This window comes from Myotis yumanensis, unplaced genomic scaffold (genome assembly GCF_028538775.1).
Source record: "Myotis yumanensis isolate MYYU_CA2020_CCGP unplaced genomic scaffold, mMyoYum1.0.hap1 SCAF_1, whole genome shotgun sequence".
Taxonomy (NCBI): Eukaryota; Metazoa; Chordata; class Mammalia; order Chiroptera; family Vespertilionidae; genus Myotis; species Myotis yumanensis.
The window spans coordinates 164,949,765-164,976,330 of record NW_027223752.1 but is presented as its reverse complement, the minus strand read 5'-3'; the positions used below and the strand labels follow the sequence as shown (position 1 = coordinate 164,976,330).

The following is a 26,566-nucleotide window of genomic DNA, read 5'->3' as shown; positions in this document are numbered from 1 at the left end:
GGATTTTTGTGACAAATAAAATAGCTGTGTGTGTGTGAGTGTGTGAGTGTGTGTGTGTGTGTGTGTGTGTGTGTGTGTGTGTGCTCATACATGTATGTATTTGCTTAGTTATCAGAGTTGGTTGTATTGAGTAGTTTATAAATTATTCATTTGTATTTCATCAACCCTGGGGAACTATGAAAAGAGACATAGATTAGTATCTCTGATTTAAGAATGAGGCATAAATGTATAGTTTAGCGTGTTGAACACATATTTCATGATGAAGCTAATTCCTTGTGCTGAGAAAAGACGCAGTCTACCAGCTGAGGACTGCAGATACTAAGTGCAGAGTGCTCCAGAATCACAGACTTGTTTTCTAGACATGGGCTTCTATTGCTGCTGATTCATTGCCACCCTCCCTATAATTTGTTCTGCAAGGTAACAGAATATGAAAACTGAGAGGAGGAAAGGGTTGACTTAATAGAGAGAAACTCAATACTGAGTATAAGTCAAAAACAGATTTTGGAGAATTAAGTAGGTTGATTACTGGGTCAACTTGTACTCCTAAATACAGAAACAAATCAGTGGCAGAGTGGAAATCAAAGCTTTATAAATGATTAAATGGACTTTCTACTTGTATGACCATAGCCTTTGCACAAAGGCAGTTCTTCTGTAGTTGAAAGCACTGCATGGTGAGTGTTTAGGTGGTTTGAAGGGGGCAGCTGTGTAATCATGCCACCATGAGGATAGCAGCCGGTGATCACTCAAGGCTTATGAAGTCCAATGCGGTTTTATTAACCTTTTTACCATGTTGACGTCACTTGTTGACTGGCCTTCTGGCCTTTCATTCAGGATCATGGAAACACTTCATCATATGCTCAAACCCCTTAACTTTGTGCTTTCTGCCTGAAAAGAATAAAAATCCTTCCTTGATTCTTCAGCTTTGGGAAGAAAATCCTCCCATGTCCCCTGGTCCTGTATTTAAGGAGGAGTTTTTTCTGAGACCAAGGCTTCTTTTTATCTGTCCTCTGCTCCCATTCAGCCAGCTGTTGTCCAAATTCATTTTAATAGTGGAGCAAGTAGCCACATCCCCAGGTGGCCTCTGAGCTTTTAGGATTTAGCTACCCAGATTACATCTGTTCTAGTAAATACATTGGTGTATTTATTAGGGATGCACTTGTTACAAATATGATCCCTTTTTTCTGGCTCCTCATTTATTTAATCGACAGGATTGTTATCTGCCTGTTGACATATGAGTTGCATTACTGGTACTTTGCTGAATTTTAGTTGCTTGCTACAGTGCTCTTCAGTATGCTTATTATGAGTTCATTTTTTAATCATACATCTCGTGTATAGCAGAGGAGAGGTAGTTTAGAAGTGGATACATGGATGACATTTCCCTGAGGATGTTTAACAATCACAGGCAGTTCTGAAATGGATTTACAAGGCCAAATGCTTCATAAAATAAACTCACAGGTAACGGTTTTGCCATTGATCCTTTATAAATTACCCTCAAACAGAGGTTATGTGGTTGTAGCTTTCCCTTATTAAGTAGGATAAATGGCATTTTAACTTATTTAGAGACTTTATAGGCAGCCAGACTATCAAGTTGTATTATCAGAAAGAAGCTCAATACATAATATGTGTGGATAAGTTAGGATGGTTTGTAGGAAAATAGCCCAGATAGAGTAGTTTTGATTCTTATGTCCAAGGAAATATAAAGGAAAAGAGCAAATTGGTCTCTTAACATACATTGGATAATCTTGTTCTGTTTACATAGAGATAGACTTTCATTTCAACTTAACTTATATAAAAAGACATATAAATGTGAGTTACCTTGGTTTCCTTCCATCAGTAACAAAGAGATGTAATCTGTTACTTACAGGAACTTGTTTATCTCAGTTTGTATATTTTGAAACATATATATTTATGTGGAATTGTCATATCTGGTTAAAATTTATAGAGTGGGTGACTGGAAATTTGTATATCACATTTATTTAAAAGTGAATTTGCTTCCAGTAATGGCTAAGCTCATACTGAATCCATCCTCTCACAGATAGCAACTAAACACTGGGCAGAATGAAAACAGCTACTGAAGGATGTGGAACATGAACAAAAGCAGGCAGATACTGGGGGTAGGGAGGCAGGTGTTTAGTAAAAAGAAGACCGTGGGGTGATCATCCCCAAATTTTCAGATGAGTGGCCTGAGGTCAGCCACAGTTGACAACGTATGAGATGACTGAAACAGTGATTATAAGTGATTATAAGAACACAATAACAGAATTTAGAAAACCACAGCTACTGGAAAGTAAGAGGCATCACAAACAGGGGAGAGCCAGGAGGAGGAACCACAAATTCTGGGTATAAATCCTTAAACCATGTATTTGCCAGGAAAACTCCAAGCAGCCTAGTGGTTAAGGATGAAAGAAGTGAATTGAAATCTGAGCTGCTTCTCAAGAGACAAGTGTGTAGTTTGAGACCAAACAAGTTAATTGCTTGCTATCACAGAAAAATCAGCACTCTGGGAGTAATATGCCACAATCCAGGGTTTCTATGACATAACATTTAAAACATCCAGATTTCAATCCAAACTTGCTCAGTAAAAGAAATAGGAAAAAAATAGGAAGAAATAGGAAAATCTGACTCATTTTCAATAGAAAAGACAATGAACAGAGACCAAATCCCAAATGACTCAGATGTCGGTAGCAGTCAAGTATTTTAAAGTCCCTATTATAACTAAGCTCAGTAGTGGAAAGCACTGGATCCCAAAGTGTGGTCCGAAGGCCAGCTCCTTCAGCGTCACCGTGATGGAAATACAAATTGTCTTACTTCAAATAAGCTGAATCACAGACTTTAGGATGAGGCCCAGCAGTCCTATGTTTTAAAGGCTTTCCAAGTGATTTTGATACCCTCTAAAGTTTTAGAAGCATTGATGTTAAGGAAAATATTCTTCTAATGAATGAAAAGATAGGAAGTGCCAAAACAGAAGTAGAAGTATAAAAAAGGGAAATTCTAAAACTGACAAACACAATATCTGAAATAAGCAAATTCATTGAAAGGGCGTAATAGTAGAGTAGATATGAGCAAGGAAAGAGTTTATGATATTGAAGACAGAAATTATCCTATCTGAAGAACAGAGAAAAAAGTTGGCATGGGGTTGGGAGGAAGATGAAGAGAATCTCGAGGATCTGAGGGAAAATCTCATGTGAACTGGAGACCCAGAAGTGGGTACAGAAGTGGAAGGAAAAAATATATGAAGAAATAGTGATCCCTAATTAACAAAGCAGCTGAAAGATCTAAATTTACAGGTTCAGGAATCTTAATGAGCCCCAAGCAGCATAAATACAAAGAAACCCAACATAGTCAAATTGCTGATAACCAATAAACATTGAGAAAAAACTCTTGAAAGTGTCCAGAGAAAAATAATACATTTCAAATAGAGGAAGACAGTTTGAATAATAACAAACTTTTCATCAGAAACAACAGAGGCCAAAAGAGTGTGAACCAACTTCTTTAGAGTACTATAAGGAAAAAAAATTACAATTCTATATCCAGTAAAAATATACTTCAAGAATGAAGGTAAGAACAACACACTTCACCCTAGCCTGTTTGGCTCAGTGGATAGAGCATCGGCCTGCGATGAAGGGTCCAGGTTCGATTCCGGTCAAGGGCACATGCCTGGGTTGCGGGCTCCATCCCCAGTAGGGGGCGTGCAGCTGATCAGTGATTCTCTCTCAACATTGATGTTTCTCTCTCTCTCCTTCTCCCTTCCTCTTTGAAATCAATAAGAATATATTTTAAAAAATAATAATACACTTCAACAAAGAAGATATACTAATGACAAAAGTGAAAACTGCTCAATGTCATTAGTCATAGGGAAAACACATGTTAAAGCCACAGTGAGATGCCACTAGACTTACCTATAAGAATGGCTAAAATTTGAAAAACTGGCAGTATCAGTTGGGAGGATGTTTAGCAACTGGAACTGTATACACTGCTGATGGGAATGCAAAATTATATATTCAAAAATAATTGGGCAGTTTTTTGGGGCAGTTTTTTAGAAACATATGTACACTAGAGGCCCGATGCATGAAATTCGTGCAAGGAGCTCGGCCCTCGCAGCCCCGGCTTCATCTGGAAGATCGTCTGGAAAGATGTCCGGAGGGTCATTTGGCTGTCCAGTCTAATTAGCATATTATGCTTTTATTATTATAGATTTACCATATGGTCCAGCAATCTTGTTTCTAGAGAAATGAAAACAGTGTTATAGGCTGCATTATGTCCCTCCAAAATTCATGCTTTAAAGGCCTAACCCCAGGACCTCAGAATGTGACTGTATTTGGAGTTAGAGTCTTTAAAGAGGTAATGAAGGTAAAATTAGGCCATACGGTGGGCCTTAATCCAGTGTCCTGATAAGAAGAGCACACACCACAAGCTTGGAGGAAAGAATAGGTGGAGACACAGGGAGAAGACTGCCATTTACATGCCACTGACTCCACTGACACTGTGCTCAGACTACCAGTCCCCAGAAGTGTGAGAAAATAGATTTCTGTTATTTAAGCTACTAGGTCTGTGGTATTTTATGGCAGCCGGAGCTGACTAATATATTAATGTTCACACAACAGCATGTGCTTAAATGTTTATAGCGGCTTTATTCACAATCACCAGAAATTGTAAACCACTCAAATGTCTTGCAACTGGTAAATGATGGACAAACTGTGGTACATCTACATAAACTACTCAGCAGTAGCACAGGATAAATTACTGATTCGTGCAATAGCGTGAGTGATGCTCAAATGCCGTTTGCTTAGTGAAAGAAGCCAAACTCAAAGGCTATGTAGTATATGATTTCACTTATATGACATTATGGAAAAGGTGACATTATAGGAGCAGAAAACAGATAAGTGGTCCAGGAATTGGGAGCCTAGGAAGAAATGATTACTGAAAGGCCAGTGCAAGGGGTTTTGGGGGTGAAGGGACTGCTCAGTATCTCCATTGTGGTTGTGGCCATACGACTGTATGTGTTCTCCTAACAGCCTTGCCCTCGTAGCGCACTGCACCAAAAAGAGTGAATTTTTCTATTTGTAAATTTTTGAAATGTGAATATAGAAAGTAAATAAAAATAAGCAAAAAGCAGAAAGGAAAAATAAAGATAATTTCAGATAAAGGAAAACTCTGGGAACTCATCACCAGGACACCTGCACTGAGAGACACACGAAAAGACACTCTTCAAGGTAGAGACTTGATCTCTCTCCTTTAACACCTCAAATGTGCCAGAGTCTGATCTTGGTGAGGAATCTAGGGAAGTAGAAGAAATGATTAGCATCTCAGTGAATCTGTAGGAGTAAGGATGCATATGTGGCTGGAAAGGGATCATGTGTTCATCCTCTCACTCATTCAACACATATTACTAGGCACCTGCTATGTGCCAAGCAGAGCTCTAATTTCTAGGATACAAATGAAGAAGGCATGGTTCTTTCTCCATGAGTGGCTGGAAAGACAAACATGGGAACAGTCTGCTCGTCTGATAAATAAAGTCTGTGTGTGCGCGTGTGCCTGTGTGCATGTCTGCTTCCTCAGTTGGCCAGCTTTGTTGCTGCATGCTGTCTTGCTGTGGTACCAATGGCTCAGTGTCATTTCTCTCTTTCAGACATCATTCAGCCGGGGTTTCACAAAGAACATGAAGCTTGAAGCCGTAAACCCCAGGAATCCAGGAGAGCTCTGTGTGGCCTCTGTCGTGAGGGTGAAGGGGCGGTTGCTGTGGCTTCACCTGGAAGGTATGCCCGCTATGTAACCATTCTGGAGAATTTAGGATCCGTCCAGCATGTCTCAGAAGTGTCCTTTTTGTGTTCCTTTTACTTAAACAGCTCTTAAATTATTCAGTGTTCTCAAGTAAGTGAAACTAATCAAATACAAATTTGTACAGAGGTTCTCATTTTAATTTAATAATTTCATGAAATGAGATGCTGGAGTGATAATTATGTTTGGAACACAGTGGGCTTTTTTACATCTATGATTATAAAAGCTAATGTCACAATTAAATTAATATGAGTCACTAAGACTGGTATTTGAGGTCTTGGTTATTATGAAGTCTTGGTTATTATGAGGATAGAATTGTATATTTTAATGTGAGTAATACCCTTACTTTGGTTTCTTCCATAGTTGTTTAATTTTTCCTTAAAATAGTAAATGGAGACAACTTTCTCCCCAAATATACAGGCATGGGCAAAAGTAGGTTTATACTTGTAATACAAATAAATAATACAGTAATTAATAAGTAATAATACAAGAATAAACTGTTTTGTATATTCACAACTATAAACCTACTTTTGCCCACCCCTGTATAATAAACAGGATTTAAACTTGTTTGTTGGTGTTTAAACTGTTCTTTATAGCTACATTTTATTTACAATTATACAGATAATTCACAGAATAATGTACTTTGTAAACAAACCTTGATCACATTTTGAATTTAGATAGAAGACTATATTTTATAGATGTTATATTTTCAATGAGAAAGAATTGAAATGAATTTGATCTCCAAGATTTTCCCATCTTTCTGTGATTTAAAATACTTTGAGTTTTTTGTTTGTTTGATTGTTTGTTTTTCAGTTTCACAGCACTCAATAGTTATTTTAAGTATTTATGAAAAAACAATAAGACTAGATATGAATAATGAAGTTATGTTAGCTTTCCTGGTCTATATTTTAGATCTTTTAACATGCTTGTATTACCATTGGACTAGAAAGTTTGGAAGGTCATAGAATTGCTGCTAATATCTTCATCCTTATTTCATCAGTAAGCAGGTCTAACAAGCATTGAAAGTTTTTAGATAGGCCTACCATCTCATCAACATTACAGTTCAAGAGAGTGGGAAGGGTAGAGAGCAGTGATTTTAGCTAAACCTCATAGGTGTCATTAATTCCCAGAAAATAGTTTAAAACATTACCATGGTTTAAAATTTCCAATCCTATATAATAAAAGGCTAATATGCAAATTGTCCCCTCAACCAGGAGTTCGACTAGGGTGTGGCCACCTGTGGCCCCTCCCACTGGCTGGCTCTGCCCCCGGTTAGGGGTGGGGCCGGCCGGCCAACTGCCCATGGCCCCTCCCTGTCCCCGCCAGCCTGATCCCAATTGGGCCGGCAAGCTGGACCCCAACCATGCAGGAATTCATGCACTCGGCCTCTAGTTTGAAATAAGAGGAAATTCTCAAAAAGTTGATTGCTTTATTTTTCAAATAAAATGGCCTCTAGTAGAAGTAGCAAAAAGGTAGACACAGGCATAATAGTGATATTTCTGCAGCCACAGGAATAGTGTGACCTTATTTTCATTACTACATGTAAAGTTGATTCAACTGCTCCTGGAAAAATAGGAGCTCTTGGATGATTTTGAATCCTTAATCGAACATGTTACCTAATACTATGCTAAGCTATATCACTAGATTGGAGTCTTGTTTACATTGTTAATTTAAAAACAAAAATGGAAATGTTCAGAGCCCATGTATCATCATTATTATTTAGCACATTGTGGTTAAAATTATTTGGCAGTCATAATTTATTTATATTCAAATTGCTGTTTTTCTTTGGATATAAATTTGTGGATTTATAGCAAAAAAAATACAAGTCAGTTCATGGCAGCTCTTTTGCTTATTCTTCAGAGTGCTTTCCATTCTGTAGTAATGAGTTAGTTAGTCTTCTGAAGCAGGTCAGAAAGTAAATTATCCATTTTTCCAGGCCTTGCACATTTAAAGAAAAAATTTAAACAATCTATTGACTATCATCTACCTGGAATTATTGGTCAAAATTATGCATTTGTCTCATCAAATAAATTAAATTCCACTCAATCTCCTTGAATGGTCTTAAATTTTGTGGGGTTTTTTGTTAGTTTTTGGTTTGGGCCCTTGCTGAAGATTTACCGTTTGATATAATAGCAAGCTTGCTGGTACTTATTTCTCATTATTTCAGTTTTATGTAATAGTGTTTTCTTTCCTCAGTCCTGGGGACAAAATGTTAGCGATTCACTATGGTCACTTTGTGCCTGTTGAGTACTTTTATGATGATGGTGATGCTGATTATAGACCATTTATTCGACACTTTGAATTTATGAAGTACTTCATAACAATTTATCAGTTATATTTGTGCATTAAATTGATTTGAAGTATTTTCAACACATGGCTAATTGACCACTTGTAGGTCATTGAAAGGGTGATTTTTATTTAATATTTCACTTCTCTTGAAGTCAGATCATTCTTTAAGTGTCTATAAAGGAGCCCATTTTGAAGGGGGGCAATGAATAAAATACATGAGATTTGTGTAATATTATTTTAGGTGCCTATTTGGAAAGAATCTCAACCTCTCACAAGCTGTTGATAGTGAGCAAGGGCAGTTTCTGATGAAGGGGCTTTGTGTTTTGAGAAGGACATTGTCGTGCTTTCTCTATGGTAATACTCTGCTCTAGGGAATCGTGTGTACCAGCCTGAGCATCCTATCTAATAAAGAGGGAATATGCTAATTGACCCTCACACTGTTGCAAAGATGGTGGTGCCCACAGCCAATAAGGAGGGAATATGCTAATTGACTGTCACTCCCTCAAAGATGGCGGCACCCACAGCCAATAAAGAGGGAATATGCTAATTACTGCCACACCCTCAAAGATGGCGTCACCCACAGCCACAAGATGGCTGGCAGGGGAGGGCAGTTGTGGGTGATCAGGCCAGCAGGGCAAGGCAGTTGGGGGCGACTAGGCTGGCAGGGGAGGGCAGTTGGGGGCAATCAGGCTGGCAGGGGAGTGGTTAGGGGAATTGCACATGACTGCGGAGGAACTTACATATAAAGAAAACATCTTCATTAAAACAAAAACAACCAAAGCAAGGGTTAGAAATGTATATTACACTTCTTCACAAGAGGAAGACTGAATGTGAGGGGAAAATGGAGATAAGAAAGGAAATTACTAAGAGGAAGGGGCATGACACCACCATATCAGGGGTGTGAGTCGTTACTGAAAATGCCTCCTGTTTATCCACTGACATGCCTGACACGTGAGCAGAGCTAACAACGCATGTCTTGCTTTGTTACTTAATGTTAAAAATGAAACTTACTGTTTCTCGGCTAACTTGCTGAAGAGAATAAGCCTCCAACATTTCATTATGGAACCGAAGATCTTGTATGTTTGATTTTCACACAACACAGATTCTTTTACAATTAAATGGAAAGAGGGGATGCTGGGATGGCTGATTGGCTCTCAGCACCACAGCCCACCTTCCTCTCTGCCTGCAGGGGCTGGGGACCTTAAAATTATCTCCCAGATGCCCATACACGATAGCACACTGAGTTCAAAACAGGCTCCACCTCTGGTATCTACTCATGTGAGCTTCGAAGGACAGAATGAAGCAGAGGCGACCTCCCTGCTGCTGCTCCTGCTGGCAAGCAAGGCCCTGGAGTGTTAGCAGCTAGACTTGGTGCGTCCATTTCTATTCCTAAGCTCCAAGGGTCTCTGGGGTGCTGCAGCAGTCCCAGTGTTTCCTCACAAACTGGAGTTGTGAGAGGGACTGGAGCCAGTGGCAGGCCACAGATCATGGCTTCCTGCCCATGGGACGCCACAGTGGCCTTAAAATAGTCCATTGTGGGGCTCATGACCTCTGTCATCCATCCCTCCCAAGGATCTTATAGGCACCTAGTTTCCTGCTATAGTCCCTTTCTGCCTGAGATACTGATTATGCTTTCTTGCCCAATGTCAGTCAAGAATGGACTGTACCTCCAGTTTCTGTACCTCCAGTTTTTAAGTTCTGTGGGTCCTAAAACCTCATTTCTTCTTGGTATTAAATGCTGAAATGTACTGTGATTGGTGCTGTGAGCCATTGCACAGGGCTGTGCTCCCATCCTCGCCTATAGCCTATCACATAGCACAGTGTTTGTACACGAGTTCATGCGCTCACGCAGTGTTTGCTGAATCGACATGAGGAATAAATAAAATCTGTGGTCCCTAATGAGAAAGTGATGTAGGATACAGCAGCCCCTTCAGAACGGTTGTTTTGCGAACTAAATTTTGAAACGACAAGAAGTATTTTATACTTGTCAGCTAAAATCCGAAGACTTCTTGGTCAGTTTTTCCATATGCTTGGTTCAGTACCAGGAAACTACCTTCCATATTATAACCAACAATCAACAGGAGTCCTACTAAAATGTAGATTCCTGGGGGTCTGCCTTTTAAAATCCCCTCCCCAGGTGATTCACACGCACACTGGAGTTTGTAACGGACTCTAAGAGGTCAAATGGGCAGAGTGCGGCAGGTTTCAAAGAAACGTTTGTGAATCAACCTATTCTCTTTAGGAGATCAGGTGCAGAAAACTGCCCCTTAAGCCTTCCCATGATTTGTGAAAAAGTCAGGTGGTTAAAAAGCATTTGCTAGACTTGCTAAAATGAAACAAAGGGAAATGCAAATGTGAAAAGAATTACATTTCTAGTCAGTGTGGGTTGGTTAAAACCTTTAAAGAGGTGTGGCCTGCAGGAGGCACTGTTGTAGGGAGCTGCTTCAGCAGATCAGAGTATGGGGCAGAATTTCCTGCAGTCAGAGAGGGTGGCCCTGCAGTGGGAGCTATCCCTGGGAGCAGGCCTTCGTCACAACAAATCTGCTTTGTCCTCCAAGCTATGGAGCAGTTAGACAGGTACTTGGTAGCCAGCAACAGAACTGGCTCTGGTTGTCGCAACAAAATGGAAATCTGGGAGGAAGGCCTTTGGATGGAGGTTCCAGGCTTTGCAGCAGGAACCAAAGCAAAGTTTGGGCTTTCAAACTGCTGTTGTGATGATTGTGACTTTTGACTGACCACATTTTGGTTCAAAAGGTCTGAGCCTGACATCATCTGCCTGTAGAGAGAGGGTAGATCTGGCTCTTCATCTTTGTGGTAGGTGGCAATGGTTACCTCATAATGGAATTCTGCAGAAGGGATATGGGGCCCTAAGAAGAATAAGACTTGCTAGATAAACCAGAAACAACAAGTGCAGCAGAAGAGGAGAGGAGAGGGAAGGGGAGGAAAGGAGAGGTGAGGGGCGGGAAGGGGAGAGAAGGGGGAGGAGGAGAAAGCTGCCCACCTTATATGCTTTCTGAGGCTCTGGAACTAGACTACTTGGATTGGAAACCTGAGTGTGCCACTTCTTGGCTGTCCCTATCTTTTAGGGTTGTGGTGAGGATTAAACACTTGGGAAAGTGCTGTAAGTATTTGCAATCCTGTGAGTGTATATGTCTCTCTTGCCACACACACATTGAATTCTATTTCTGCTGTTTCCCTTTAGGTTGTCTGTATTCTATCACATCTGGATCTTGCCAGCCACAGTTTCGCTCCTCTCTTTATTCCTTGGGAATTTAGTTCCGGAGCTGACAAAGGGATACTCTAAAATCCTACTCCTGGATGGGCATCTGACAATGGAAGAAGCATGATAGATGGCCCATGGGGTTTCCAGCACCCAGTTCTTGCTTGCTCACCATAATCAACCAGCTCTTCATCCTTCTAGTGCTTTACCTCTTAATCACATGCTGAGCCCATCACAATTTGGTGTGACCTTTAACTATTAATGAGGGCACTGAACAAGGTGAACTTGTTTCCTTAAATACCTTTGCCTTTCTTCCCATCCCAGCTTTTAACTGAGATGGAGGGGTCGTTCCAGTTCTAATACTGGAGTCAATGAAAATACATTATCTTTCTCACAGTTGGCTCTTAGTCTCTTCCCTCACATCCCTCTTGTCTCCAGTCCCCCAGTAGCATCTGCTATTCCTGTGCTCGCCATGTTTGTTCTCTTCCATAGTTTGCTGGGAATGAAGCAATTATGTAATGTGACAGGGCTGTGTTTCCAAGATTTCAGTGTCATCACAAACCGTCTCTTTCTTTCATCCTGATGTTCTGAGTAGCACAGGTCACAGTCAATGGCAAGGTCCTGAGTCATCTGCTGGATTGAACCCTGATACAGTCCCTGTAATTAGAAGGGCAAGTGGGGTTTTGTAGAAGTGGAGGGTAGCCTCTGGTCTGAGGACACAGTCTCTGGATACAGCAAATTGCAATATTTTTTTAAGGTTCCAAAGTGATTCTTACAAATTTAGGTGCTTGTACAATTGCTTTGTGAGTATGGAAAGTCCTTCTCCTCTTAGCAGTGAAATATTTCCTAGTTTAGCTTTGTTCCCTTTTAAGGACAGGTTTGTTCCTCATTAATCTGACCTATATGGCAATACTGTATTCAGGTATGCTAGGGTGTATCCATACTCCTCCTTCTCTGAATATCTTGTGTTGTGTTGTTGTTATTGTGATGATAGTGAGGTTGTCATTGTAAAATCAGTAATTCATTCACAAAGGCCCCAAATAAGTGAAACTATCTTTAGTCAGATTCTCTCTACCTCCCCTGTCTTCTCAGCCTACAGCCACTCAGTTCTTTTTTGAGCAGACACCCACTGGATTAGTATTTTGCTTTTCCTTCCAGATTTATTTCATGCACATATAAAAATATGTTATTTTTCTTTTTTAAACAGATGGTAGCCTACTGTATATACAGAGTATTCTGTACCCTGCCGAACACTGTGTATTCAACTATACATACATGTTTTTACATATAAGTATATAAAGAGGTTTCTTATACTTTTTCATAGCGGCAAGATATTCCATCTTATGCATGTGTGATAGTTATTTAATTTCTTCTCCATAGATGGAGGTTTAGGCTTCCTGAAGTTTTTCTTTAAATGAAGGATCTGGATAAAAACAAATAAGTAGAGTCCATATTGACTTGATGCAGCAGAAATAAAGTCAGAGATTGAGCCATGGTCTTGTGTCATTTATAAGAGATTTTCCTGTGAAATGATAAATATGTTACAGCGGTCCTTACTGGAGCATCTAGCTTTGCATACGTGGTTTTGGCAATCCTAGAATAATCAAGAAAAGAGAACTGTATACATTTTTAATGGATTATAAGAGATTATGTTCTAAAAAACTATTCTGAGTTCAGCCAGATGTATCCAGATTCATAAGGTTGATAAAGAGAAATAAAGAATTGGTACCATCATTCAGAACAGGATTCGAAATCTTCCCTGGATGACAAAGAACCCACTTTCTCATTAGTTTTTGCCTTAATGGGCTAGATTTGGGGGTGGAAGGAAGACAGGACTATAACTTTCTTGAGGATATGGTAGCTGACACATTGCAGCTCATAAATATTTGCTTAATTGAATGGAAAGCATGATCAAAGAATTTTAAAGTACTGTAAAGACAGCCTTAGAAATGTATTAATGTATACATTGTTACAGAGTGTATATATTAAAACATTAATATGATGTGATGTTTGAACTAGCAGAACATTGGAAGACAAAAGTCATAATTCAGGAAGGAATAAGCTATAAAGTTCAGTTTATGCCACTTTGACCTTGAAAATGTTATTTGTACCTAAATGTAAATATGGAAATAGAAACATATCTAGTAGCTGAATTCAATTTGTGAGCAAAATTGTTGAGTAACTGAGAAACACACACTATTTTTGTGAGTGTGAAGACTAGAACATCTTCATCCCCTGTGTAATGGGGAAATAACCTAACAACCCTCTTCATTGCAACCTCTGGAGAATTGTGTGCCTTTGGGGACAAGAAAAATCACTTCCACCTTTGAGCTACTTAGAGAGTTTCTTTACCTTTTGTTTGTTTGGGATGTCTTGTTACTTATTTGACAAATAGGTTAAATATTGATTGTGTTGACCTTGAACAAATAGACAGATATTTCTTCATCAAAATGGGCTTATTTGGGAACAACAAAAAATTGCAATTCTGGATATGTGGCCTAATGGCACACCACGGAAGTTCAGAAACAAAGGAGAGAAATCTTTATGGAGTTGGGAGGAGTTGTTGTAAAGGAAGAGTCCATTGGAGGCAACTGAAAGTTCAAGTATAGTGACTTCTCATTGACTGAGTTGTGGTGGTCTCTCATAGGCTGAGCTGTTACTGGGTAAGGAAGACTCTTCCTCCTGTGAGGTGGCACAGTAGTACCACTTCCTGTCAGATGCAGGTACCTCTCTTCCCTTGGGATCAGCAGTGAGTGTATATTGAGTGACACTTGGGTGAGAGTTCTCTCCATTCTAAATGAGGTTTCTGTTTGCCCTCGCCAGGTAGCTCAGTTGGTTACAGTGTCATCTGGATATGCCAAGTTTTCAGGTTCGTTCTGGTCAGGGCACATACGAGAATCAACCAACAAATGCATAAACAAGTAGAACAACAAATGCACGCTTCTCTTTCTTTCTTTCTCTCTCTTTCTCAAATTAATTACAAAATTTAAATGAGGTTTCTGTTTATTAATTTTCACAGTTGAGTTGTATGAGACAAATGATTTCTATTCCAAAGTAATCCCTAAAAACATTATTGCATTTATTTAGCATATATCTTTCAAATTATAGGAGAATTAAGCAAAAAGTAAGTTAAGATTGATAATAACAGAAATTGCTTTCTTTGAGAACAAATCAAAAGTTTAAAGTGACTAATAGCGATGATAATATGTGTGTCTACGAATCTGTTTTCAGTGCTCACATATACCAGAATCTGCATTCAGATTGCACTATATGCATCACTATCTTGATTTGACACTAAATTGGGAACCTCCACTGATCAAATAATACTCTGTTTTCACAATGTCTACTCTAGAATGAGATTTGAGAAGTTGGGAATCAATGTAACTGTAGCTCACATTTTGTGTTTGCTGGTACTTAGCTTTAGGAAATTAACTTTTTGAGGTGATATGATTAAAAAGTCATCAGATGTCATGTGATGACCTGGATGTGTGCGAGGCCCTACTGTGTTATTTTCATCTTGGTTCTCAGTGTAGAAACCAAAGCAAAGTAAGATTTAAGTGGTCAGAGCCCATTAGTCACTCTCTATTAATAGATCCCTTATCTTTCGATTCTTGGTTCAAGAGTATCTTCTCTCAGAGTGTTTTTTTTTTTTAAAAAGGACTATTGATTTAGAGTAAAATTTTCTTCTTTTCACTAGTTTTCTGGGTTCTAGTTTTATTCTCTTCAGTAGCTAGAGCTCCTTGAAACTTTAGCTAATACAGGCATTGCATCCAGATCTCTCCTCCTTTTCAGAGGCTCCACTATGATGCTGATTTATCACAGGACGTTATTATGATTATGAAACAGGAAGTAGGCAGATCCCCACTAAAAAGACAATACTACATACAGACTATGGTGTGACATGGCCAAAGTCTGCAAGCCGCAAACTGAGTTCAAAATAATCAACTCCAATCAAACTTATAAAGGAACATGTTCCCTAGAGAATTGTGTCATCTGTTTTCACTGCTCATAATTGGTGTTATAGAGAAAGTCATGTTTAACTCTCATTAGCTAAAGGCTGATCTTTGCTTGGTGCTGGGTAAAGAATGTCTTGGTGGCTTAAAGGTGTGCCCTGTGGCCCCCACCTGAAGCTCAGCCACATTTCTTTAATTTCAAAGCTATTCTGAGGAAAGGAAGAGACTCGTTCCCTCTTCTAGCTTTTCTGGCTCTGATGCCATTGCTTCTGGGTTACTTCCTCCTCCCATTTTCAGTCGGGAAATCTCTCCTTTCCAACCCTCCCCCCCCCAACTCTATTTGAACCCCTTTGTACTCTTACTATTTCATATTTCAGGCATTTGTGTCTGTCATAGGCTATTGTCAGTTTTGTGTTTAATGTCCAGGAGTATGTTTTCCTCAGTCTCAGGGATGCTCAGTATTTTCCTGTCTTCCTCAGTGTCTTTTTTGGTAAAACCTGTTTGTACCTATTGTCTTAACTTTTCAATGCAGGCCTGCAGACTCCTGCTCCAGAGTTTATTGTTGATGTTGAATCCATGGACATCTTCCCAGTGGGTTGGTGTGAAGCGAATTCTTACCCTTTGACTACACCTCACAAAATAGTCCGTAAGTATCGCCTAGTTTGGAGCCCAGATGGATAACCTCCAGAGTTGGCATGAATAAATAGGCAATTTTGTTAAGATAGTATAGCCAAGTTGTAAACAAAGAAAAGGTTTTAAATTTCCCACAGAGCACCGATTTTTTAAATCTTATTTATTCCTTAAGTGCATGAGATGAACATTTCACAGATTGATAAACTAAGTCTCAATGACGGGACAATTGAAGGTCACAGAGAGGCAAAAATAAATATCTGGAATCTTCTCTCTGTTTTGTATACAGCTCATTATTTTTATTAAAAAATTAGACTAACTACTATATTTTTGTATTATCATATCTGAGAAAGGACTACGTTTTCTCATGAGGTTTACCCCAAAGGAGTCATAATTGGTCCCAATAATTTAGTGACATAGATATAAACACTTAACTACTATTAGCCCTAATTGACCAGTGAGATTTCAACTGTACTTTGAAAAGAGCATTACATCACATCCGGTACCAACTTAAAACAACATTAGTGGGGGAAAAAAACAGTATTAGTGGTTAACCAATCCCACAATACAGGCACTTAAATGTAGGGTGTCCCAAAAATGTATACACCCATTTTAAATAATTATAAAGGCAGTGTTTATTAAAATACATTTCATTTTGAAAATTGAGCTATCACCTGCTAAAGTGTGCATACTTTCTTTGGGGATATCCTGTAGGTACAACAGTGTGTTTTAAGGTACATTTTTATAATAATAGGTCATTATTTTGAAAAGGTACCATTTGAAAATCTTCAAACCTAATAAACCTTGGCATTAAATATTCTACCATAGGTGTATCAAAAATATTATTTAAAATTTTGTTTCCTTAAAGCTAAGGGTTTTTAATTTTTATGACACAGATGATATTTCTTATATTTTAAATGTAATTTATATGCTAGCTTTACTTCTTTCTAGCAGTACACTTGAGTGTATATTACATGTACACTAGATGTACATGTGGATCACTTATGTAGAATTTCAGAGCATTGCTATAGAAAAAGTTCCATCTCACAGTTGTTCTTTTATTTCCTGATGTCGACAAATTTTGAAGGGAACTTAGCTAGAGTCCTCCTATTAGATATTCATCAAGAGTAGGGTAGGACACTGTGTGAAATAAAGAAGGTAGCTCTGATTGTAGGCAAAGTGAATTTTAAAGGATTCTTCTCTCTCAGATACCATACTGTTCAGTGAGACTGATCTAATGAGAGTAATATATCCCCCTCACTTTGAAATATTTCTAAAATTTTGAGCCCAGGATAATTATTTCAATCTCAAGTCATTGTTTTTTTATTTTTCCCTCTAAGTCTAAACCCACCAACTCTCAACAGCTTTAGAGGTTTTGTTGGGATTAATTTATGCTTATGGTCGAAATTTCAGGAATATTTGTACCAAAATAGATGCCAGAAGCTCTGGTCTGTCTTTGTTAAGGTGGTTCTAATCAATTATAAATATGAAACGGAAATGTTCTTTTCAAAAAAATTATTATTGACTGCTTTATGTTACTATTTCATAGACACATTTGGTAGATATCAACTCTCCTTTCAATAATAAAATGTTTTAGTTTAAGAACATGCCTCTAATCCTAATTTGGGAGTAGCCATTATGGTAACATTATTTGACTTATCACATTTTCTTTGGGGAAAAAAGTCATCTGGATAATCGTACTTGCAACAATTCATCTTACCAGGTGTGTTCATGTGAGGTATGATATGTGTGCTATTTTTCTTTCTTATTAAATCACATTTTAAAATGAAATAGACAGTGTGTAGTGATAAGATTAAATGTACTAAATTCTATTTAGACCTCATTTCTGATAAGTCAAAGTCTATTTTATGCTTGAAGCAATTAAGATAAAATTGTGGCATGAATGAAATAACTTTTCAGTATTTAAATTGTTACTTTAAAACTAACAGCTTTAAAGCCATTTTTTGAAATGCTTTTACCCAACTAGTTAGCCAAGCTGATTTTTTTTTTTTTTTTGGCCTGTTTTACAGCACAACAGAAGAGAAAAATTGCAGTTGTGCAGCCAGAAAAACAGTAAGTTTTTTTTTTTTGTTTTTCTGTTTGTTTAGTTTTCAAAAATGAACTGATAAACAAACTATGGAGTGTCTTCATAAAGGATGGGAAGCATGGCTGTTGTTATTAGAGTTAGTCTAACACATAGCACAGTAGTAAAGATGACAGTAAAATATGATTTACTGTGCACCTATTTTGTGCAAGGCACAGGGCGTGCTTCTAAAGGAACTTCTCAAAATTTTAACTTCTCACTTTGATTCCACTTCAGCATACCAGAAGGACACCCCAGTCTCACTCACTATTAGTGACTAGAGGCCTGGTGCACGAAATTCATGCGGGGGGGGGGGGGGGGTCCCCTCAGCCGAGCCTGCACCCTCTCCAATCTGGGACCTTTCGGGGGATGTCTGACTGCCTCTCACAATCCAGGACCGGCTGCCTCCTAACTGCTCACCTGCCTGCCTTCCTGATCGCCCCTAACTGGCCCCCCTGCCAGCCTGATCACCCCTAAATGCCTCTGCCTGCCGACCTGATCAACCCTAACTGTCCCCCCTCCTGGCCTGGACACCCCCAACTGCTCTCACCCCTCGCCAACCTGGTTGCCCCCAACTGCCCCACCCCCCCAACAGCCTGGTCGCCCCTAACTTCCTCCCCTGCCAGCATGGTTGCCCTCACTGCCCCCCTCTGCTGACCTGGTCTCCCCTAACTGCCTTCCACACCAACCTGGTTGCCCCCAACTGCCCCCCCCCCCCCCCGCCAGCCTGGTTGCTCCTCACTGCCCCCCCCCCCCCCCCCCCCCCCCCCGCTGTCCTGGTTACCCCATGCAGCCTGCTTGTTCAGTGGTTTGGTTGTCTCTCACTAACCCCCCTGCCGGCCTGGTCACCCCACTCAGTCTGTTCGGTCATCCGTTCTGTTGTTTTGGATGTGATGGCCCCTGGCTCTTTATATATATAGATGGCTCTCTGTGATAGTGGTTCTTAATGCCCTAGAGGCCACGAAGCCCCACCTACCATTCTCCCCGCCACTAGTCATGGCTGGGCCTGCTGAGAGAGATTTCAGGGCTGCTGCCCAACTTGGCCACCTCCCAACTGGGTGTACTTTTGCAAGTTGCTTTAATTTTTTTTTGCATCTCAATTGTAAAATACCTATTTCTCAGGGTTTTTAGGACAGTTAAATTGGATTCTGTGTGTAAAATTTGTAGGTCCTATATTATTGAATAAGTATAGGTTATCTCACATTTCAGTTGAAATTTTATGAGGAAAAAGGGTATTTGGGCATCCTGTGTAGATGCCAGCAGTATGTTTTTGGAAACTTGTAACTGGGGGTAACAGTTTTATATATTGGAAAATATCTAAAATATACTAACATACATATTCCTTGCCAAGCCTTTCTGTTTTCTTAATCTACTGATGGAAATGAAATTAAAAACTGCATTTTTCATGTTTAAATTTAAATAAAATGAAATTGAATAATAGCTGTATTGTTATTGAAATGTGGATAACAGAATTTCTTGCACATTCATTTCTAAACAGTGTACCAAGTTAATAATGTGACTCCAACATTGAAATAGAGAATAAATAATAAAATAATGGTTTCATCATTGAATCCATATTTGAATACAACTCCTAAATGTGCAGTCAGTGGATCGGCGGGTTTCACTCTTTCTTTGCCAGACTGTTCGTCAAACACAGGCAGCTAGGCGCCCATCACCAAAACACCCAACTCAGCATGTCTAACAAGTTCCCAGGCCACACTGATCTGCCAGTTTAGAGGCCCCCACTTTGAGAACCAGTGCCATAGACGACCCAACTTATATCGCTCCTATTGCTTTACTTCAACTTTATGTAGCTTTTCAAGTGTGTTTTCTACCCAGCCAACCTAGACGCCCTGTGAAACCCATTCTTTTTTCCCCTACGGCTACATCACTTTGTATTTATTCAGCAACTTTTTACTGAACTAGAATGTAGACTTTTGTCTTAGAATAAGCCTACTGCACATTTTAAGAACCATCATTGATGGGTTTTCTTTGAAAGTCTTGTTCTCAGTGTGGCCATGACCTACACAAACACAGTCACCCAAAACCAAAGGTCAGCAGAAGTGGTTTTCAATTAGACATTAGAGAGAAATCTGACTTTAATTAAAGTCAGTGTAAGTTTATGTTTCTTCATGTCTAAAATATCATTAAGGACATTATTATAATTCTATAACAAAAGACCAGCCCAGGAGTGACCTAGAAGAACCTCATTAATCAGTGATGACCACTCAAGGGTCAGGTGTCTTAGGGTTATTACAAGAATTTGAGAACAATCTAAATCATCTTTTTATATATTCTTAGTGAGGTTGCTCCTAGATGCACACATCCTATCTTACTAGACTCCTAGCTTGGATTTCTCTAATAGTCGCTTTAAGTTGTAAAAAGACTTTGGAATGCAATGGTTTTCCATACAGTGTGAACCCATGAGAGTTTTGTTTTCTTTATCAACAGATTGACATCCACAGTGCCTGTTGAGAAAATACCTCATGACCATTGTTTATTCCCTCACCTGGAAACCACAGGTAAATGAACCCATTTTAGGGCTCTCTGTCGCTTCCCAATTTGTTGTTATGAGTGGAGACATGAATATATTTTTAGGTCAAAATGTGAATATTTCAGCTTTGAGCCTATTCTCTTGTACTCTGTTGCTACTTATTAATGGATAACGTTATAAAAATGTGTGTTTTTTTTTCTCAGTTAAATTCTCTGTGCCTCTTCTTTTCTGCTTTTTGGTCAGTAGCTCTAGACAGTTCTCTTGGTCTACAGGAAAAGGGTCCATGTGCTAATTAGAAATTATGAGCCCACTTAAGGCTGTATCATGAAAAATCATGCAGAAAAAGAAGGAGTTGAAAGTAATAATTATCGGACATTCCCTTTTTACATTTTATGTCAGTTTCACTTGCATTTTTACCATAGTGGTTTATACTTAAATCCCTGCAGGCTTTTGAATCGTTTTTTAAAACCCCCCGTGTTTGAATAACTGGTTGTGAATAATATGTTTTTAATATGTAAAGTCCTATATCTTACAGTGATCTTTGGAAACGCAAATGTGAATTAGCCTTTGACCACAAATCTGATTATAGAGACGTTGGTACACTCAGTAATATATTTGATTAAGAACTCTATTTTCTAGTCAAAGTGAAACCTGCTCTGAATTCCAGGTTTAAAAGCTTTATGCTATGGAAAAACCCTATTAGTTAAAGTTATCTTTATCATAAAGAGAGCAGTTTTATGAGTAGACTTACTAAAATGGTTTTTTCCTAAAGGTCTGGGCAGAGTAATCCTACCAAAAAATTCCCGTGTAATGCAGTTGTAGACTAAGTTTTTTAGCTTGTTGTATAGCATTCAAACTTAGAATGGTTTTAAAAGTACCGTGTCTGCTACTCATTCAAAGTCTGTAATTGTTATTTTACTCCCTCTTGTTACCTGTTGGTTTTTAGTTGAAGTCCCATGAGAACAAAACTTCCTGGATTGTTAAATTACCATCATAATTATAACAGTTGTTCTACAGAAATGCCACTATGAGTGTAGCTTAGCTTGGAGCAGCAGTGGCAGAGCCTGAGTCCTTGGCTGAAAGTGAAGCCTCAGTCTGTGTTTTTAGGCATCAAGAAGTTTGGAGTGACATCTTACAGTGTAGTAATTCTCCTTTTCCCCGTGGCAGCTCCAGATACAACTAGACCCGTGGTCAGCAAATTGCGGCTCGCGAGCCACATGCGGCTCTTTGGCCCCTTGAGTGTGGCTCTTCCACAAAATACCACTTGCGGGCGCGCATGTACAGTGCGATTGAAACTTAGTGGCCCATGCGCAGAAGTCGGTTTTCGGCCTGGGCGAGTCTATTTTGAAGAAGTACTGTTGATATTTGGCTCTGTTGACTAATGAGTTTGCCGACCACTGAACTAGACCAATCACTTGCCTGGTTCACTTTCTAAGTTGAAAGAATAGTGAGGGAAATGGAAATCAAAGCCTCTGTAAGGAACATTTCGCATCCATCAGAATGGCAAAATGAAGAAGCCCTGCAATACCTCTGTTGGCCTGGGTGGGAGACCAGGCACTCTTACACAGTGCTTATTCGAGGATCCCTTTGGGCAGTCATTGGGAGAACAGTTTGTCCATATCTAGTAAAACTAAAGATACGCAGATGATTTTTACAGTGTATTCAGTAAAGCACTGTTGGTGACATTGAGAAAGTGGAAGCAACGTAATGTCCATCAATAAAAGAATGGAAAACTCAATTGTAATATATTCTTATAATGGAATAATGAAAAATGAAGTGAAAACAATGAATACATGTTCTGGATAATTATTTACCAACTTGGGTGGATCTCAAAAACTTCATGTTGAACCATTTATGGAGTATTTTAAATATATATATATATATATATATATATATATATATATATATGGCTTGTTGTTACACACATACCTATATGTGCTATATGTATGTGGTAGAATTTATAGACTTCCATGGGAATGATAAGTACCAATGCAGGGTAGTGGCTGCCTCTGAGAGGAATTTCTGGGGTAGGACACACAGGAAAACTTAGCTATGCAATGTGATTTTTCCCCCCTTAGTTATCATTGTCTTAATTTTTGCATTTTGTGTGTGTCTTGAATACTGCATGGTAAACAGAAAATTTATTTTATATGCTAGAAAAATAATCAGGATTTCTAAGACAGTATTGTGTCTATAAAGTCTATAAAACGTTCTGATATTAAGCCACAGTGTGCCTCTGGGTAATTTTGCCAACCAAGTGGACTAAGCAAGCTTTTTGTTGCTTCCTAAAGTCTCAGCTGTGTTGCTCTTCCCACAGGTCCTGTCAACGGGAAATACTGCTGTCCTCAGCTCTTCATCAATCACAGGTGCTTCTCAGGCCCTTACCTAAACAAGGGGAGGATCGCAGAGCTACCTCAGTCGGTGGGACCAGGCAAATGCGTGCTGGTTCTGAAAGAGGTAAAGTGCTTTCACAGTTGCATTTGGCTTATCTCCACAGCGTGCTTAAGGTGTAGGTGCAGTTTCTGCAGGAGATAACGGAAATGTGGACCAAGTCGGTTGACATTGACCAACCACCCCCTTTCTCAATCCTGCGGGCTGGAAGCTGGTCGTACGAAGATAGAAAACAGTGTTTCTGCCCAGGAAAGACCCACAGTCTAGTGGGAGGGGTTACATACCATCCTCTGAGTCAGGGGAAACATTGCACTAGGTCTGAATAGAGCTTTGGGAAGACAGAGGAAAGACCAGTTGTGTGTGGTGTGAGGGGTCAGAGCTGGAGAGTGAAGGTTTCCATGAAGAGGTAAGTAGCCTGGAAGAGCAAAAGAAAGGGCTTCCTGTGGCGGTGGAGGGTGTGGTTCAGAATGGACACCCTTCAGCCGGATCGGGAGTGGGGGCTTTTTCCTTCCCTCACAGTACAAGGGAGGAGGAGGTGCGTGAAGAAAGCTTCCATGGGCTCTGGGCACTTGCATCAGGTTTGTGCTGCGGCTGCATCCAGACAGAGCCCAGGCCGTGCATCACTTAGATCAGTGGTTCTCAACCTCCCTAATGCCGCGACCCTTTAATACAGTTCCTCATGTTGTGGTGACCCCTAACCTTAAAATTATTTTCGTTGCTACTTCATAACTGTAATTTTGCTACTGTTATGAATCGTAATGTAAATATCTGATATGCAGGATCTATTTTCATTGTTACAAATTGAACATAATTAAAGCATAGTGATTAATCACAAAAACAATATGTAATTATATATGTGTTTTCCAATGGTCTTAGGCGATCCCTGTGAAAGGGTCGTTCGACCCCCAGGTTGAGAACCGCTGACTTAGATGGTATTATTTCTCATTTCTCTTCCTGCCTCTGGGAAACAACCTGCAGGTGGAGGTGAGGCCTAATTACGCTGGTGGAGGTTTCCCTCGATTACATTTTTATAGCTTAGCCCGGGACAATGTTTGGACACAGACTGGAATTTGGAACTATTTCCGAACGGCTCTTGAACTGTCTGCATTTTTCACACACATCAGTGCTTTCTCTAAAGAAAAAGGACACCACATATATCTTCTTTATTGCTACTATATCTTGATGAATGTGTTTTAATCCCTTGGGCACAACAATTCCTTATCCATTGAACAAATGTTGGATAGGCAACTCTGAGGAGCCAGGCACTGCATGAAGTCGTTGGCCAGACAATCATCTGCCCTCTGCTTGTTTGGGTCTCAAGCTCCTGTTGAGGAGATGACATGACTCTGAGCTTGATATACACAACAGAGCACACAACAGAGACTCCAGGAGCACAGGGAGGAAGTGACAATACATGCCAAGGGACGCATGCTCTGGCTCAGGTGAAGTAAATAGAACCTTGAACGCACAGCATGGGAGACTCCACAGGTAGCAGTTCAAGGTGTGTCTGGGTAATGAAGGTGGTCATGTGTGGCTGGAGAATAGGGTAGGTCTTAAGACTGGGGGATAATTCATAGGTTAAAAGAGTGTTATATTTAGAAAAGAAAAAAAAATCTCATCTCTCAGGGGTACCTCTGAAAGGTATGTGGGTAAATGGGAGGTGGGACCACTGGTTTACTCCAATTGGCCCAGACTGTAGATCCCTACAGATGTTAGATTCAATCAAAGAACTCAAACCAGCATTACCTGTAAGGATTTCTGTCATGATAGAAAGTAAGACCCCGGGACCGAGAATTGACTCTTCAGTTTGCCAGTGCTTTTGGGCTGAGTGCATTTTTGCTACAGCGGTTTGTCTGCCTGTTTCCACTGTGAGTGATCAGAACAGAACACGGGAGCGGATGACAATGCAGTGAACTGACAGGTGCAACACCCTTTATACCACACATCCCAGTTATTAAAACGAGCTCTTGGGTCGCCTGCCTGCTCTGTTAGCAAACAAGATGACCTTCAGTTCCATCTCTCTTTAGCAGTTGGTTATTTTACTTTTACTACATGATTTTTAAGTCAAAAGTAGTTATCCCTGATCAATTCTCCGATAGGTGCCAGCAGCCAGATTTAAAAGCCAGGCCAGAGTAGTTTTCTGATGACAAAACTAGTTTTCTGCTGATGTTCAGAAAATGCATGAGGCAGGAAGGGGAAGAAAAAAAAAAAAGCCAGCACTTCAGTTCTGGGAGCGCAAGAAAAATGTAAGTTCCGCCAAGCCAATATTTATGCTAATGCTCTCCCTTCAGCACCAGAACCTCTGTGTGGTTTCAAATTTCATTTTATTCCCCGAGAATGAGGTAATTGGAGAAAGACAGAGTGCATTTGCTTTTTTCAGGTCATTGGTGGTGCTAGCAGTTACAGGCTTCTTTCATATCTTTGGAAACGTGAAGTGATAGTGCCTTCCCTCCGTCTGCTCTGCTAGAAGCAGATAATGTCTGTGGGTCTAGATGCAGAGCCGGCCTGTGGAGAACTGTGAAGAGGGGTCCTGAACTCAGAGGGCGGTATCCCAGAGAGGAGGATGTTTCTGGCAAAAGTGATTATTAATGTGTGTCTCTGTTCACCTCTGGTCAGTGTGCGTGCTGAGCATTCGACTTGAGTGAGGTTTTGAGGGGCTAAGAGCTGTGTCTGGCTCAGTTCCCTCAAGGGTGCTGCCCAGGCAGATAGGTGACTCTAAGGAGCTGGTGCCAGAGCCGGCAGGTGGCCCAGTCACGTCCGGTCATCCCATATGAGGAGACTCAGAACAAGCAGACCTGGGGCCCGGGACAGGGGAGGAGCCTGCTGATGCCCTCTCGGGGGCAGGGGTATTTTTATGGGACCCTGGACCTTGTTGCATGGAGGGTGGGACCTGTGAGTACAGACAGTAAGTGGTGGTCAGTGTCATAAATCAAACCTGTATGCTCAGCCTCATCATCGCCAGCCAGGACTGTCCTGTCCCCAGGGATGCTAAGGTCTCCCAAATAAACACATAGACACCAGGCCTATGTGGCCCTGGGCAGACTCACGAGGTTTTAGTATCCCAGGCCTGCCCCCCACTTAGAAATTGTTAGCCTCATTCTTGTTGGCCATTCACAAAGGTGTTGGGGAATTTGCTTTCTATGCAGTCACCAGGTCTGTGGTCCTTCCTTCATGTACAGAGAGATGAGGTGGGTGCCGTGTCTGTGTGTGAAAGAGCATACGTGAGTGAGCCAGCCTGAGTGTGGCAGAACAGGGGAGAGTGGAACATGGAGTGACGTGTTTACTCATGTCACTGTGTCCTCCATGAAAAGGCCATCTTCTGATAGATACGTAATGAAACGGGAGAACAGCGTCCCAGTCCTACTGGTAGAAATGACTGACAACACCAGTTTGGGAAGGATTGTGTGGTCTCTAAAGGCCGTGGATGTCAAGGCGGCACAGCCGGAAAGGCCCCTGGTAGGTTACAGAGATTGGGGAACATCCGTGGTTTTCCTAAACCTTATTTGGTTTAAGATATTTAAAGCCAGTGTGTCACCTGTTTTTAGCAAAAACGAGGAACCTGTCACTTCCAGAGGGGAATTCTAAGAGTCCTTGTCACATTTTGCCCATCGCCCTTTGATGTGTGAAGCTGGCTGTCGCTGTGGGCCGTGCTAGCTCGGCAGCAGAAATGGCCTGTGTTTTATGCGCTGCTTTTTGGCAGTGTGGGTCAGTCATGCAAGGGATGAACG

The 26,566-nt window shown here is 40.3% G+C and overlaps 1 protein-coding gene across 4 annotated transcripts in view; it reads left to right on the top strand.

Annotated features, from left to right (window-relative positions):
- SFMBT2 (Scm like with four mbt domains 2) overlaps nt 1–26,566 on the top strand; it is a 231,482-nt gene that overhangs the window by 172,324 nt on the left and 32,592 nt on the right. For all 4 annotated transcript variants that reach the window (XM_070391588.1, XM_070391568.1, XM_070391577.1 and 1 more), the window contains 5 exons: nt 5,630–5,756; nt 15,773–15,886; nt 17,901–17,943; nt 20,405–20,475; nt 22,765–22,904. In XM_070391588.1, coding sequence (XP_070247689.1) covers nt 5,630–5,756; nt 15,773–15,886; nt 17,901–17,943; nt 20,405–20,475; nt 22,765–22,904 — 495 coding nt within the window. The remainder of the gene's footprint in view (nt 1–5,629; nt 5,757–15,772; nt 15,887–17,900; nt 17,944–20,404; nt 20,476–22,764; nt 22,905–26,566) is intronic.